Source organism: Agelaius tricolor, unplaced genomic scaffold, assembly GCF_023055355.1.
Source record: "Agelaius tricolor isolate 1412-34295 unplaced genomic scaffold, bAgeTri1.0.p SCAF_38, whole genome shotgun sequence".
Lineage (NCBI taxonomy): Eukaryota > Metazoa > Chordata > Aves > Passeriformes > Icteridae > Agelaius > Agelaius tricolor.
Window position 1 is genome coordinate 4,756,678 of NW_027269298.1, and position 16,473 is coordinate 4,773,150.

Sequence of the window (16,473 nt, forward strand, 5' to 3'; positions counted from 1 at the left end):
GGTTCCATCTTGGCTGGGGAAGTTTGATGCTGTTTTAATTATTAATAAATTAAAACAAACATTCCCCTACACATGCAAAAGAATTTTTAATAACAATAAAAGAATTGTTAATAATGATGTCTCTTATTGTGGTGACCTCACAGCTTGGAGGCCCTATTTTCTGTTAATAATTTTCAGTTACGTGAATACACGTTTTTTGTTCCAAATTCCTTTTTTAACTCAAGGGCTTCCATTCACATTAGCTCAGCAGCCTGCTAAGAGCATCTTCAAGGGAAAGAGAGTTGACTGAAATGCATGAAAACTCATCACTTTGGCTGGAAAGCCCATTCATTCACACAGGCACTGCCCATGCCTTGCAGGAGGCACATCATCTACACATTTCAGAAGATGAATTTTCCAGGAAAACATTTTTTTCTTGCCTCAACTCCCTCAGAAGGATGCCCAGCTTGTGCGTGCAGCTGCCTGCAGCCTCAGAGAATCCTGCAGCCCAATATTGATATTCCACAAGGCAGAGTACTCCAGGGAACTAACCTGAAGCCAATTCTGCCAGTGCCAGAGAGAAGCTGCACCATGGCTGCTGGGAGTGTTCACAGCAGGCACTGCCTGCAGAAGCTTCAGGAATGCTGGCTGCTGAGGAAGGAGTTCCTAAGGGACAGCCAACGCTGACTGTGGACACAGGTACAACGCTGGGACCCAAACACACACACAAAACGTTCTGGAGCTGCCTCAGCAGCGCTGCTAATAACCAACAACCTTCAGCGGTCTGAATTTCCCCAAGTCTCCACTAGGTATTGACCAGGAATTGCTGTGGCTCAGAATCGCCCTGAACACTTCATTAGCACAGTTACTGCCTGCTCCATTGATCACTACAAGTGTATTTTTCCATGTTTCCATTTTAGCAGTACTAAATTACATTGCTTCAAACACAGAAGTTGCTCATCACCTAACGGTGCTCTTAGTCCGCCTATTGCTGTGTTTGACATGTATCGGCAATTTCAGCTCAGTTTTTAGGATTAAACAAAATATTCAGAAACTTTTAAAAACATCTTTGTCACATACAAACTGCCTCCCTCCCAGATCACATCCAACTTGATTAAGCATTAAATTTGCAACTGCCTGTCTTTCCACCCTCTCTAAACACCAGCACAGGTTCAGAGCAGTGCCGCTGGTGCTAAGGAGTTAACGCGTGCTGCTGTGGTCACTGGAAATAAGCAGTTTCAGGTAAGCAATATTGCTGTCAGACACACAACCTTGCAGGTGTGGGCAATAATTAAAGGTTTCAGCACATCTACCTGGGTGAAGTATTTTTTACCTCCTATTCTGAGGAGGAAGCCCTCTCTGTGGAGAGCAGAAGAGCTCATTAATGAGGCTAATTAGGTGTAAAGGGGGTAGAGTCTGGCATCAGCTGCAGCTTATAGAAGCTAATCATTAAGCCCTGTAATCTCTACCCGAGAACAGCAGATGATCATGTTCCTAGGTGACTGATGTTCCTCAGAAAATTTCCAGCACCTGACTACCTGACCAAATACTTTTTGGTGAGACCAAAAATTCCCTTAACCCTCTATGTGCCAGACAGCACAGTTGATATCATTTCTTCACTCATCAATTTTCTAACAATGAATATCCAATGAGATTCAGACTTGGCATGAGGCCTTTAATGTGATTTATTTCAGAATTTAAAAAAAGCAAAAAAATCAATGCCATCAACAACTTCTGGAAAGGAAGGGCACAAAATAAAGGCTGATAGAGCAATACGTAAGAATAACAAAGATGTAATTGTAATTATTCAAGCAGTAATGCTTGAAAAAGAGTGACCACATATAATCTCCTGAAGGTGAGTTTTCTGTGTAATTTCTTTGCATAGAGTACTGAGGGTAGTTACAATACCACAGGGATGAATGTCTTGTTAATAAATATGTAAAATAAGGATTTCATTGTACTCACCTAATTTGAAATGAGAAAAAGGACACAATTTCCATGGAGAGAGAATACATGTAAGCAGAGCTCAATCTAGAACTTGTTTCATAAAATGAATTGCAAAACCAGCATAATTTTGCAGAACCTCAACATGAATTTTTCAGTTCATCAGGCAGAACAGACCTGTTACTGGCAACCTGCTACTGGTACCTTTTTTCCTCCAACTTAGCAGCAGATTTGAATAAAAATTTTTTAATATTCAATTCCATTGCAATGAGAAATAGAGTATTTGTTATGTCCATGTTAGCTGTGGACCTGGAGATGCACAGACTAAATAACCTAAGTTGCTCAGGAGTGCCACTGGCTCTTGTTACCATCAGGATACAGATAAGCCACACTGGCAAGCTGAGTTCTCTGAGCATCAACAGAAAAAATATCTCCAACGATAACCAGCACCCTGTCTTCCAATCCAGATGTCAGATGAATGAATTGGGTGATAAAATTGCTTTGTAGCCAGCATCCCATTATATTTAATAATTCTGCAGATATACTGTAAGGACCAAATCCCATTAGGCAATAGAGGTTTCTACAAATATTCTGAGCTAAGCACCTTGCCCAGTAGTGAACGTCTGTGCTTCAGCTTCCCCTGCTCTAGAACAACACCCAAGGAGTTTTTGGACAGGTCCAGAAGCACTTGGTGAGGGGGTGTTTGCATATCAAACAAATCTGAACCAAGGCTTCTCCCGAGCATCTCTGCAATTTGCCCCAAACCAATACAAGCTTCCTCAGTATCACTTGATCAAGTGCTTGGCAGGATTATTGCCTATCCTACATAGAACACTGCTTGTTTCTTTTAAACCTTTGCTGTTACAAACCCCACTGGACTGCCCGAGGTTTCTTGCACTGGAAGAAACAATGAGGAGTCTCTCCTCATCTTCCTTCTTCAAACTGCCAGCGAGAGCCTTCCCTATAAATAATGCTACAAAATCAACTGACATTCTCAGTACCCCTGGCATTCATACAAGCGGACTGGACATTCTATGGGGAAAACGTGCAGTGATGTCTGCAAGCAAGAGGTAAGTGTGGTCAGCAGACGGGTAAGTACGTACAAGTGTCTGAATTAACCAGAGGGAAGGGCAAACCAGAACTACATTGCATTTTCATCAGCAGTAACAACCTTTGTTTCCCTGAATCTAACTCCCCACATGATCAGATATGTGACAAAGCTGGTCTGCAGAGACAGCAAACTGTCCAGAGGACTGATTCCAAGATGTGGCACTATTTCTGTGCTGCTTTCCTATTCCTGAGACATGCTCCACTGTTCCTTAGCCATGCACACCCTTCATTTCAGTAATTAGCTGTCAGCACGGCCCGACAGCAACTTGGTATTGTCTGCTCAAATTGTATTAATGAAAACGCAATCCACTAAATGTCCTGGATGCACATCTGTAATTGTGTTACATGCAGAGGCTGGGGACGGGGGCAAACTGCAGCTTCTAAACAGGGCACTGTGATCAAGCACATTAATCTGTTATTTCGTAGGGATTTGACAACCAATTAATACTACAGGGCTTCCTATCCAGCAGTAAGAACCAGCCATCCCAGATCCAACAGTATAAGCTGTGCCTACCATTGTGAACACAACATCCTTAAAGGCAGAGGCACAGGAACTACAGGTTGCAGTATTGCAAAAGCCCTTTTTGTATTTAAAGATTCAAGCATCTGTATGTTGAAACCTAAATGTAGAACACTCAGTGTATACACCACACTAAGGAAAATAAAATAAGCCCCAAGACCCTTATCAAACATATAAGTTTTTGATGTTCTTGAAGAATACAAAATTCAGTTGATAAGCCCTTGTAAACTGATCCTTGTCAGTCAAGACACTGCACCATTTTCTGTTTCAAGTTCTCCATCACCAAAGACTTTTCCAAAGAACAGGGCTTGGACAAGATAAAAAAAAAGAATCAAGAAAAACACATAATAAAGATATCCTGTGGGTATAATAATCTTTGGAAAACTTTCATGTCAGTTCTGACTGCAAAATTGCTATTAAGATTTAATTAAAATTGAGCCCAATAAGCTATGACAAGATAATGGCTGGAAACATAGCTTTAGGGCAGAGTGAGGATATCTGGAACTCTGGCTGGATGTGATGCTTTATTTTTGGTTACATTTGGCAACTGTTGAGATTTCTGAAACACAACGTAATTATAATGATCTACAGAAATTCACAGAGGAGAAAAGAACAGCACTGCATTTCAGCTACCTCAGAGATTTTTAGGACTCCAGTACCACCTAACCCTTAATTTCATTCATGTTCACACCCACACTGAAGAACACTCTTTTTCAGCTAAAAAGCCCCTGCAAGCCCCTCCTAAACAATTTAATATTTTGTTACTTATCCATAAAAAAACCTATTAATTTCCTCTCAGAGGCAGGAATTCTTTTTGTATCATTTACCTCCATAGCTGAAGGCAACAATCCCACAGACCTGAAGCAGAAACTGTCAAGAGCTTTGGGAATGATCCTGACTCAGGGAAATCAATTGTCCTTTACTGGAGACAGCCTCACTGCTCCCCCTGAAAACTCATGGTTCAGGAGAGCTGAACTGCATTGAACATGTAGAGGGGGACACGTGAATGAGTGACACTTGGAAGAGAACACTCAGCCCAACGTCAGCTTCAAACCCCCAAGTGAGGGGGCACATACGGGGATGCTCTTAAATCAGCAGCGCTCCCTATGCAGTGGAGGCCACTGCTCCAGAACAAAACGTGTTTAGAGTTTGAGAGATACATTTGGGGAAAATACTGACATACTTGTTACAACTAAAACAGTTCCTTTAAGCATGAACTCCTTTGGTTCGCCTCAGTTTCAGTAACAAATAATTCACAAGCCCCCTCCCTCTGTGTAAATGCTGGTTAGGTGCTGCTCATTCCAAGTACCCCTGTGACCAAGTGCAAGCAGCAGAGCCAAGCAGCACCATCCCTGTCCTTCAGCACAGCCTGCACCTCCTCTGGTTTTACTGCAGACACACAGCAACCATTCAACACACCTCCAGTTTTAGGCAGGAAATGCAGGTAAGCAACAGCATTCCTATTCTTGACTGCTTTCAAGTAAAATATTCTCATGTGTAATGAGAAAGCAATTTTACATAGAAGTATTTTTTATTTTTTGTATATTCTTGAGACTATGTTGAGAATATGTAATAAATCATTGGTTGCCAAATGGGGGGGATGAGCTTTATCCATACAAGTACAGACAGATCCTAAGGAAAGGCAAACTAATCACACATATAATCCTCACAAATTGCTTTCATTTTCACCATTAATCCTCTCTAAGAAAAAATGTTCTGGACATACAGACTTTAACTACTGCTTGGGGAGCTTCACCTAAATAATTCTTTGACATATTTTTCTTTTCACTGAGCATCAGGAATAAGCAAAGTACATATATCATCTACAACTTTTAAAAGGCACTCAAAACAAACTCTTGGCACCTTCATTTCCACGGCACTTCCAAGAATCCTGTATTAGTTGCTAGCTCTGAATAACACTTGATTCCAAATTAATGTAATACATCAAAATAATGTCATGTGGAAAACAACTTTAACCCTTTAGGAATCAACAACATATATTTATGATACACATTGAACAGGCAAACAGTTACATGGGCTCTACTATAAAATTTCTTATTATATAAATCGCTAAGCTAAATACCGCATCAGGAATTATTCAAAAGACAGCTATACTTGGACACAAGAGTAACCTTTAAGGAGTTAAAATGTCCTCAACTACAAGTCAAGTTGAAACTTATTTAATTAGGTTCTCTATTTGAAAAAATGAAATAAATTCTTTCATTAACTAAACCAAACTCCCTTAAAGGCAACAATATGTTCCCTCTCTGTCAGGACAGAGCGCAATGAAATCTTTATTTTAATTGGGGTTAGCTAAGGGGCCATTTGGCTTCAGATGCTTTGTTTAGCAGCCCTAAGCTTTACAGCCTAGCCAGGACTTGAAATATTTTACTACAGAATGATATCATTAAAAAAAAAAAAAAGGAAAAAAATATCTATATATATACTCTTCCAAGGAGTATTTTCTAGAGATAATTTTAATGTGCATTGTGAAACTGCAGTCCAAGTGCAAGGTACCCTACAGCAGCCCCTGGTTTCCCTGAGCACTGCGGTGTGGATCTGCTGTGCACTGCCTGCTCCATGGGCTCGCAGCACCGGCACAGCGAGGGCTGAGCCAGGCCCCCGACCGCCCTGACCACGCCAACAACACCTCCCTGGAGGAGAATCTTCCCAACTTCCTACAGAAGCCTCAGACCTGAAAAGCTTGGTTGATCACTTCAATTTTAAGACAAAGCAAATGAATTCCTAGTTGGTAGATGGTCCCTTTCTCCTGTAATAAACTGATTTACAAATCTCAGGCATCTCCAGTAATACAGTTACTGAAAATCCCACGGAAACAGCTATCAAAGGAAGGGACAGTGAACAGGAACTCTGCAAAATCACAGCCCCAGTTCGCTCCAAAGTGCAGCCAAAATTTTTTAAATAATCCAGAAAAATGTCCTGTGGTATTGTGAAGATCAAGCTTAGGCTGGATTTTGGACTTATTCCTTATTAAAACTCCAAGCACTAGAAGTGTTCCTAAAACTGAAATGATATGTAAAAAAGAAGAAATAAAGAAAACTCCAAGCCTAATTTCCACAAATGAAATACATCTAAGGATATTTCATATTATTTTCTCCTGGATCGCTGAAATGTGATGAGTCAGAGCCCTTTTTTCCCCCCTTCAAAATTATAAACCTGATATAATTTGTAATTGTCTTCTGGAGGCCTCTGGTGTTATGTTGCTGACGGTTTTATACATACCACATAACACAGCACACCACATACATTATTTTAGTTAAAAACTATGCCAACAGTACGTTATTAATTCCAGTTCAAGAATTCTATTATATTTTAAAACCAAAACTTAAGTCTTTGTTTTGTCATCAGAAACAAAAGCATTGCTGCTGACTCTGGAAGAATAAAGCTTATTTCAAACTAAACACTGAGATTTGTGCTTCACCTTTATGCTACCTGAAAGAAAATATAGCAATTCTAACTTAAAAGTATTATTAACATATATTTTTTAATTTCTTCTCTAGACAGCTTTGTGCATACCTGCTCTGTACTGTTTTCTCATGAGAACTATAATAAATGAGCTGCTTCTGCAACTTCACAGCAGGTATTTTGATTTGAGAGTAATCACAGTTTTCTCTACAATCTTTATACAATTTATGTCCTGATCATCCAACAAATAAGTAAAAGATTTAAATTGACATCAATATGTATACCTTTCTCTAACAGTGCAAACTAATTGTGTATCTCTAAATGAGAAAAACGTTTATTAAAAAAAAAACCTAGCGAATATACCAACTATTGAGTTCAAAGCAAAGACACCACATGTGTCTAAATAAATATCAAGGAAGTGTCAGAGGTAAATGAGGAGAGACCAGGTGAAATGTGTGTGATGTGTTAATTGTATTCAAAAAAATAATAGAGCAAGACAGAGAAGCTGAACTTCCAATTATCATAATGGTATCTACTTCACAACACATTTTCAAACTTGAAAGAGACATTTTAAACCATAGGAATTCTGAGCAGAACACTTCCAGCTGTGCTCTGCATAAATCTTGCACGCTGTACATACACAGTTTATTTAAATACCAAGTAAAGTTATGACTTACAAAATGCATATTTCAGTCACAATGGAATATCTGTCATTGCCAGAGCTGCTACTCATTGAATGAAAGTCTCAGAAAACAATTAATTAAATTAGAAAAGGATAAGAAAGGACAGAATGTTTTCATTTGATGTTTTACCAGACTGAAGTAGCGTGTGTTTTAAAGAACAACGTACTTACCAGCCCTCTGCAGAGTCTACATTTTTATGTTCCCTAAAATAGAATAAGGAAGAAAAAAAAGTGGTCCTCACTGTGAGACTAAGTTTTGCCTATACAGCATTTTGGCCACGAGCCAGAATTTGCCTGTCTCTAATGCCTTCCCAGAGCAGAATCAGTGCTGCATGTGAAGAGCAGTTGCCCAGCTCTCTGAGGGCACACAGGAGCCAAAGCAGAAAGGGGCCTTGGTCCCCTCTGTGTTTCCCAGGGCACACACGAGGTTCCCTGAGCCCCAGGGCAGTGTCAGAATCTCCCACCTCCACTGTCAGCCCTGGCTCAGGAGCAAATGGCTCCTTCTGCCTCCAGCCCCACTGCATTCCAGGTGTCACTGCACGAACTCTCACCCAGCTATGCAAATCCTGACAACTAATGGGATTTACTGCCTCTCCCTGCCTCCCTTGGAACCACAGCAGGACAAACTGTACACTCCCATTCATACACAATGTGCACCGTGAAAGCCCAGACTGGCGTGGCTTCTCTATTCTGTTTCTAACCCAATTAAATATTTTAATTTTTATCATAATTTCATTACTTTATCTGCCACTGAAGGCTACTTTACAAATCCAAATACCAAAATCTTTTCCACCATCTTCTGTCAATGGAAGTGATACCTTCTCTTCAGCTGTACAGCTGCTCACAGTACTGAGAATGTTCACTCCTTGCCACCTGCCTAAAAGGTCCTTGGGGTGGGGTTTTTCATGGGTTTGTGTGTGTTGGTGGTTTTTTTCCCCTAATACCACATACAACAGCTCATTTGAAAAAACACACGCTCACCGAGTGCCTCACACAGAAGCTGAATTCAAGGGTGATGTTATTTTCTGCTTGGTGTTTGTTTATGTGCCTCCTTGTTCCCCTCCAAGTCCCCTGCGCTCTATTAGCTCAGGAAATATCTCCAAGTTCTCCTGTACGGAGGCATTTGCACAAGGCTGTGCACTCACAATTAGAACTGAAGTATCAGGAGACAACACAGTGAAAACACAGGCAAGAGCCAGCCTAAAACAAACAACCAAAGGCTTGAAACAAATTGAGAAGAAGCAAAAACAAGAGCATCAAATAGCACAAACCCAGAATCAGGTGTGAGAGGCAGAGCCAAGTAAGTGAATATCCAAATCCTGGCACAGCAAAGCTGACAGAGCCCAGGCTGCTGCTCCCTGCACAGCCTGCCCTGTAACAGGGAGATCGAGAGGCTTTGGAACAAAGCTCCTTTCATTTCTGCAGCAGCACCACAGAAGAGGCAGAGTGACCTGAGCCAGGCTGACGGCTGAACACACAGCCTGCATGGGGGCTGCAAAGTTACCCAGAAACACAGCCAAAGACAGCTCTCAGAGTGCCCCAGGTTCCACAGACTAAGTGACCACAAACCCCTGAGCATCAGCATGAAGCAGGTGAACGTTGATAATCTCAAAGCAGACCTCTGCACAGCAGCATTCTGCACATTCAAAGGAATTCACATTTCTGCTGTTACTGCACAGTGAGATGCAGAGCACCCCATCCCTTTGGGCAAAGTTCCTGCACCCAAAACCATTCCCAAGATGGGTTGTAGGGGGGCTGTGTTTGCTATTTTTGCTTTGATTTGAGTTTTGCTGCACTTTTACTTTAACATGTATGATGGACAGGGAGGTTTGCATGCACCTTTCTGGGCAGAAACACCACAATCAGCAGAGGGTGATGTTAACTTTCTCAAATAAGACTTTGTTTTACCTTCCTCTCAGAATCCTGGGTTCCCCCTCCCTGCAGCGTGGCATACGGAATTAGATAACAGAGGATCTTACAACAGTTTGGAAATTACAAAACAATTCTATTTACTACATACCAGACTGCTGGAAGAGATTAAAGAAAATGTCTTTTCAGGTTCATTAACATATGTATATCTCAACAGACTTAGATGTAGAATAATAAATGCCATTCTGAAGAACAGTAACTGTTTGTTAGAAAAAGAGCCATTTTTAAGGTTTAAAACAGCAAAAGCAGAAATTTGTCTATAGCAACAGTAAGGCTTAGAGAGGAACAGCAACAGAATTGAAATGAAAACAAACATCACACAGAAAACAAACAAAACTGTGTTTCCCCACTAAATCTTTTCCAGTCAGTGACTGTGAATTCAGCACTTCCCATAGATGGTAAAACACAGCAATAGTTACAAGTGGCTTCTAAGGGAGGCTGCTGAAACCTTGGGTCTTTAAAATGTCACAAAACACAGAATCTTCACAGAGTAAGAAGAAAAAAGCCTCAAATTTCAGTTCCAGGACATACAGAAACTCAATTTATGTTCATTTTTATCACAAAAAAATCAGATTTTACACACTGTCAGCGCCATTCTCACTGTCTACTCCTGTCAGTAAAGTCACTAGGATGACACTTAGAAATTACTGTCATTTAGGCATTCCTAGACTGTCTCTACAGGGATGGATTTGAGAGCTCAACCACTTGAACGGGAAAAGAGTAAAGACGGGTGGGAGAAAATTCCTGGTGCTGTACATCAGCACTGCCTTCAAACAGAACACAACAAAACTGCAAGTAAAACAAAAAGTTCTATTTAACTAGCTTCTGCTCACCGTTTCCCCTACAGCCTGGGTTCATTTTAACAGGTCTGTGCACAAGTTCTATGAGCATTAGGGATCACCCTTCTTCATGTTTTCTACAGATGGACAAACACTCGTAAAGCTCTGAACTGGGGAGACAGCTCTGGTGACAGGGAAGTATTTACCCTGCATGCAGTGTGTGCCTTTAAAATATACATGCAAGGAAAAGAAGCTAGGCAGAAGATGGCCATGGAGAGGAAGGAACTGGGATGTGGCAATTACTGGGAGTTGGAAATGACTATTTACTCTTCCACTGAATAACTTAAAAAAATAATTCACCATGGCAACAATCATACTTCATAGTAGATAAAGCACTGAATGCTACAAAGCCTTTGCAAAATGAATTATGCACCAGTACGTAGCATGCACTTGCTTTATATTACTGCACACACATTCCAACAAAATTTCCTTTTTGACTCATCTGGCATTTGCTTTTTTACTCTGCACCAAATATCATATACTTTTCTGACTGTGATCTCATGAGTCTGGAACTGTTGAAGGTATTTATTGTGTCTGTTCCAGAGATTCCTGTAAAATAATTAATGCATTAATTATCTCCTTAAGTTGAATTAAGTGTTATGTTGAAAAAGAAAAAACTTATTTCCTCCTATTCATCATGGTTTCTTCCCCCACCATTGCTCAAATTGCATTGTATTTGGAGAAAATTCATATCAAAGTTACAATTATGAAAATTGGTAGTACATTGTCTTCTCCATTTAAAATCCAAATATAAATTATCAAGCTTTGACAGGACAACAGAACTTCATCAGCAATGTGTATAAAACACACATTCCTCCACCAGTGTAGTTCAGCTAAAGCAGTGTGAAAACTGGAGTATATAAAACATTTGTGAGTTTCAATAAGTAGTTTCATATTAAGATCAGCAGTTCACAAATTAGAAAGTAATTTCAGCATTGGAAGCACACAAAAAATAGAAAAGCACATTGACTCTGCCTCTGATTTCCTGCTTACTCTTAAGTGGATGCATCCAAGGAATATTTAGGTTAAATTTAAACCAAATCAATTCAGAACAATGCAAATAACCAGAAATTATCCAGTTTACAACTAATGGTTGCTCAGGCAAATAAACCTGAATAAAACTGAATAATTAACCATGAAGACAAAGAGAATTAATTGATGCTTCACTGCAGAGAGTCACTTGTCCTCAGCAGTTCCCACTGCATGCAAGGAGGTATCAGTAGTCATGGTCCCATGCCCAAGGTGTAACTCATGGAGGAGTATTTACAACCCGTACAGGATGTAATCCAGTGCTTTCCTACAAGTGCCAGCCCTGTCAGAAGCACTGCAGTGCCAGAGAACAGGCAGAACTCTCGTTTGTCATTTGGGAAGCCTGTAGGTCCCAGCAGAGCCTGGAGTGCCGCTCCCAGGCGAGATGGAGACAAACCCCACAGGGCCGAGGCTGCAGCAGCAGCGCCGTCCTGCAGCCCCCACATGCTGCTGGGTCACAGCCACAGCCACTGCTCTGGGCCAGCCCCGCCGAGCTCACCTCGCCCCACAGGTGGGGGCTGCTCCTCACAAACACCGCGAGAGTCCGACTGGAGCGCCTGGAACCACTAGGTGTCAGCAGAAGAAAGAGCACGGCCACGGCTCCCTCGCCGAAAATCTGAGCCTGCTTCCCAACGTCCCCAGCTGCTCAGTCCTACCAAGCACCCTTACACACACCCCGTACTCACACAGATTGTTCTGCTGAACGTGACCTGCTTGTGTGAATTCGATATGTAGAAGAGATAAAAACATTCCCTCTGCAAACAACAAAAACTTGGGAATTTGAGAAAGGTCATTCAAGCGAACAAAATGCTCACGCTGGTGTCACTGGTAGACATTTAAGCCATATGCATGAGGATAATCTGCCTCAGTACAGCCCAGTGAACACCCAGCTGCTGCTGAGTTTGGCTGGCCCTGATAGCACCAGAGCTCTGTGGGCTGTACGCACATCACACCCCGCAGACACTCCTCTGCATGTAGAACTGGGTAGTGCAGCCATGGGAAACACTGGAGGAAACAGCACTGCAGCAGTTGTCTTGTCAAGTAAATACGACCATTATTACTATGCTTGCCAACTGTGTACCTGGATATGTTTGTTCATGCAATTCCTAGTTACCAAAGGCCTCAGAAAGTTCATGGTAACAGAAACTCACTGCCAGTGTTCTGTTTCTATGTACATTACACAACTTTGTATCTCTAAAGTAAAACAGAACAGAATAAGAGCTCTTATTATGCTAAAGTCTAATAATGGGAATGTAGAGCCTGCTCCATGACACATTCTGGGCCTACACAGAATAATGAAAAGCAGATTCACACCATTTATCCCAGAAAGTCAGCTCATACCAATGCGATAGTCTATGAAATTAAATTGTCTTACGAGACAGAAACTATGGAAGGAGGAAAATGTATTCTGTATGTACTTCTTTGAATGTATTTTCTAATTATCGATGATTTTAAAAGAACAGTCAGGTTTCTGGGGTTATAGGACATGAAATGCAAAGAACCCTTTCATGTTTGGTGTTACTTCTGCCCTGTACTTACTCCATGTCAAGGTGATACATGAACATGAAACACCTGCAAATTTGCTTTATCTAAATCTTAATACTGAAAGGTATAATCACAAATCAAACTGTTGATTTACAAAAAGACTTAGGAAAGAAAGCCCTGAAATTTTCCACTTTCTGATTATTAAAGTCAATTTTATGACATATTTGTGCAGCTATATTTACAGGTTTTCTTTGATGGAATGAGAAGCAAACTAAACTGTTTCTGCTACTTCCTCAGGTTAGCTGTCCCTCAAAGTTGCACTTTCTAGGGGCGTGCCACTGTCAACTCGTTTCAAATGTTCGTCTTTAACATTCAGCCTTCAAAATACCAGATGGTATTTCCAGAACAGCAATTTAAATTTTTATTTTCCTTCATAAATCCCTTAACTAGTTAATCTCACACACACATCCAGGCAAAGCACACACCAATAGTCCCAGAGTTGCCTGGCAACTACAGGGAGGAGCCCTGGAGAACAAGGAAGCCTGCAGGGATGGAGGGGAGTCAGTGTCTCCCCAGCAGGGATAAAGGAGGCTCACAGCCAGAGCGCCTCGCTGCTTCCACCTTTGTCATTTATATGGTCCCCATTTTAAATACCTCCAGCATTTCACCTCAGATGCTTTAAAAGCCCAGTTCTTACACCCAGACACACACACAAGTCAATACAATTTATTTTTTCCACACACACGGATTCCCCCAGTAAGATGTGGAAGGACTTGTGCTGACTTGAAAAGTAATTTTTGAAACCTGAATATGAATGGCTGAAATGATACTTATTTGATGGTAATAACTGGCTGTTTAAAAGTCAGGCTGAGCTGTGTTTTCCTCCTGGCTTTAAAAATAACAAGACAAACTACAGTACTGGAGAGACTTTAGCTACTGAAATCCTCCCGAAACACTACACCTATAGTCCAACTTTTGGCCATGTAACCATTTAACATCATGGTTAAAATTAAATTTATCACACGTCTGCAGGCCAGACCTTTTCATTAATCTTCAAAGAGCAGGAGAATGCCAAATACACCACCTTTTCACACAAAAACACAATGAAGAGACAGGTTTTGCAGAGGAGGGAATGGTCAGCTCTGCACTAACCTCTTATGGTCATTAATTTACTCTTTATTATCATCTCTCCTCTAATTCGACTGGTTTCAAAACAAGCAAGACCCATACATTTCCACGTGAAGGTTCTTCCCTGTGTCATGGATCATGCTTCTTGTACCTCTTTCATTTTGGAGACTTGAACACTGTTTTCAGTACTAGTCAGCCAAAGAGCCGCCTTAGGAAGAGCAGGTTATGCTACACTTTGAATTGTTAGGTTTTTTCTCCACCACAGCTGCACATTTATATTTTATGCCAACTAATTGCCTACTTACAGGTTCAATTTTCAGGGCGTTTCTGTAGCTCCCAAAGAAAGCTGCTTGTGCTTTTAGAAACGCTCTTGCAACACCATCTCCAGTGGTTGTAGAGACTTTCTTCAATCTGTTCTTCAGTGCAGAAACCTGAAATCACACAGCAGGTCTAGATCACTCTCGTATCACAAACAAAGAGCAACACATTGGGCACAGCTAAGTGAAAAATGTGCTCAGCACAGCAGCAGTTATGACAAAAGGTGACATTGTGAATTCAGAGATGAATTTTTCACTTCTAAGAGCATTACTTTTCAAGCTGTTTTGCTTCTCTAAGATTTGTTTGGATTCTATTCAGAAGCCAATAGGATACTACAAGCTTCACTGAACCTGCCCTCCTACTTAAAATCGACTGTTAACATGCTGTTGGAGTACTCTTTTAAAGGTAGTCTATGAAACTGTGTCATTCTTGATTAGAATCCATGAAATAATTGCAGCTAAATTAATTCAAACATCAGATTAGTAAGAGAAACTGCTCCACACTAGCAGGCCATCCATCACTACCAAGGCTAGGAACAAAAGCTGAAGGTCTGAAGAATCTATTCGCCACAAATACAAGGGTTTTTAAGGTTATATTCCCTCACATTTCAGAGGCTGAACGGGCAGTGACCCCGCCAGCGCTGCGCTCCTGGCCGTGAGGGCACCCTCAGCAGGCTCCCGGCCCAGCCGCCCTCCCGCTGCCCCTCAGCGGCACTCGGGGCAAACACGCACACCAGACTCGGGGGCTCAAGGAGATGTGTACCCATGAGCCACAGGCTCCAATGCGGAAAATTAATGTAATGTATTGGCAGTTAAAATACAGTCAGATAGCGAGAAACAAAGACAGAAACTTAAACACCTTCCCCTGCCGCCGCCTTTCACCGGCCCAACTCCCCGCCCCAGCCCCGCCTCCCCTCCACTGATGTCAGTCCCGACAGCTCCTCCCGCCCTTCCTTACTCCTCACACTTCTCCTCTCTGTGGTCTGGGGCTTTTTGCCTGTTCTCACACATTTTTGGAGTTGTTTGCCGAGGGCTCGGCCGTGTCCGGGATCCGCTGTGTCCTGCTCCGGCCGCTCCTCAGGATTCCCTCACGGCCCCTCAGGGCCCTCCTGGCTCTCCCTCACGGCCCCTCAGGATTCCCTCACGGCCCCTCACGGCTCCCTCGCGGCCTTTGGCGCCGCACACAGAACCGGACACGCTGAGGTTCTGACCCAGATCTCAAGACAAACCCAAATACCCGGGTGCTGGTTCTGGACAGGAATTCAGCTGGTGCTTTTAGGGGCTGCGGCCATGCCACGCACAAAACCCGAGTTTAGAAGCCCGAGTTTAGTGAGATACCTGACACAGAAAACAGGCAGGAGCCACAATTTCGGGGGAAAGCAGAACGGCAGGAAATCCCTAGTTAACCCGATTTGAAGGAGAACGTGACTGACTCCATAAATATCCAAATGATGAATTTAACAGAAAGAGCCAATAACTAGCAAATCTTCTTTTCCCAAATGCCATACTGGAAATCTCCATGGGGTAGCTCTGTGTACCTCATTCACACTATGCAAGAAACACTGTAGAAATATTATTGACAGAGTGAGCAGATCCTCTAGTAGTGATCATAACTAACTCTGTTCAGAGAGTATGAATTATACCTTATAAAATATAAGCTGATGGTTCAAATATTCAAATTAACTTTCAAGCCCTTCTTCCCATCCTCCAGCTCCCAACAAAAGCTTGCTCTGGCCTCATCCATATCTCCAAAATCCTACAGATGAGTCGAATGTCCTCAGCCTTGGATGTTGCCCAGAGCAGCCTGATTTTCCTGAGCTGTTTGTGAGTGCCTCAGTTCATCCCCAACTCAGCTTCCTCCTGCAGCAGCCTTGGCTTTGGGCTCCACGGTGACTCCCTGTCATGCTCCAGAGGTGTTACATACAGAATCCATGCTGGGCACTACTGGCTTTTCTTTTAGATGTTATCTTTGCACTTGTGTTTACTAAAACACTTGCAAAGACATTTCTGCAGATTCTGCTGTAAAAGGCGTTTCATTATTTAGGATAACAGAAATAACCAAGAGCGTGTCCAGCACTGTTTATA

At 41.9% G+C, this 16,473-nt stretch overlaps 1 protein-coding gene across 4 annotated transcripts in view; it reads right to left on the reverse strand.

Moving 5' to 3' along the window:
- Positions 1–16,473, reverse strand: part of DENND1A (DENN domain containing 1A) — a 150,820-nt gene that overhangs the window by 41,828 nt on the left and 92,519 nt on the right. For all 4 annotated transcript variants that reach the window (XM_071454131.1, XM_071454130.1, XM_071454134.1 and 1 more), the window contains exon 13: positions 14,377–14,502. In XM_071454131.1, the coding sequence (XP_071310232.1) occupies positions 14,377–14,502 (126 nt within the window). The remainder of the gene's footprint in view (positions 1–14,376; positions 14,503–16,473) is intronic.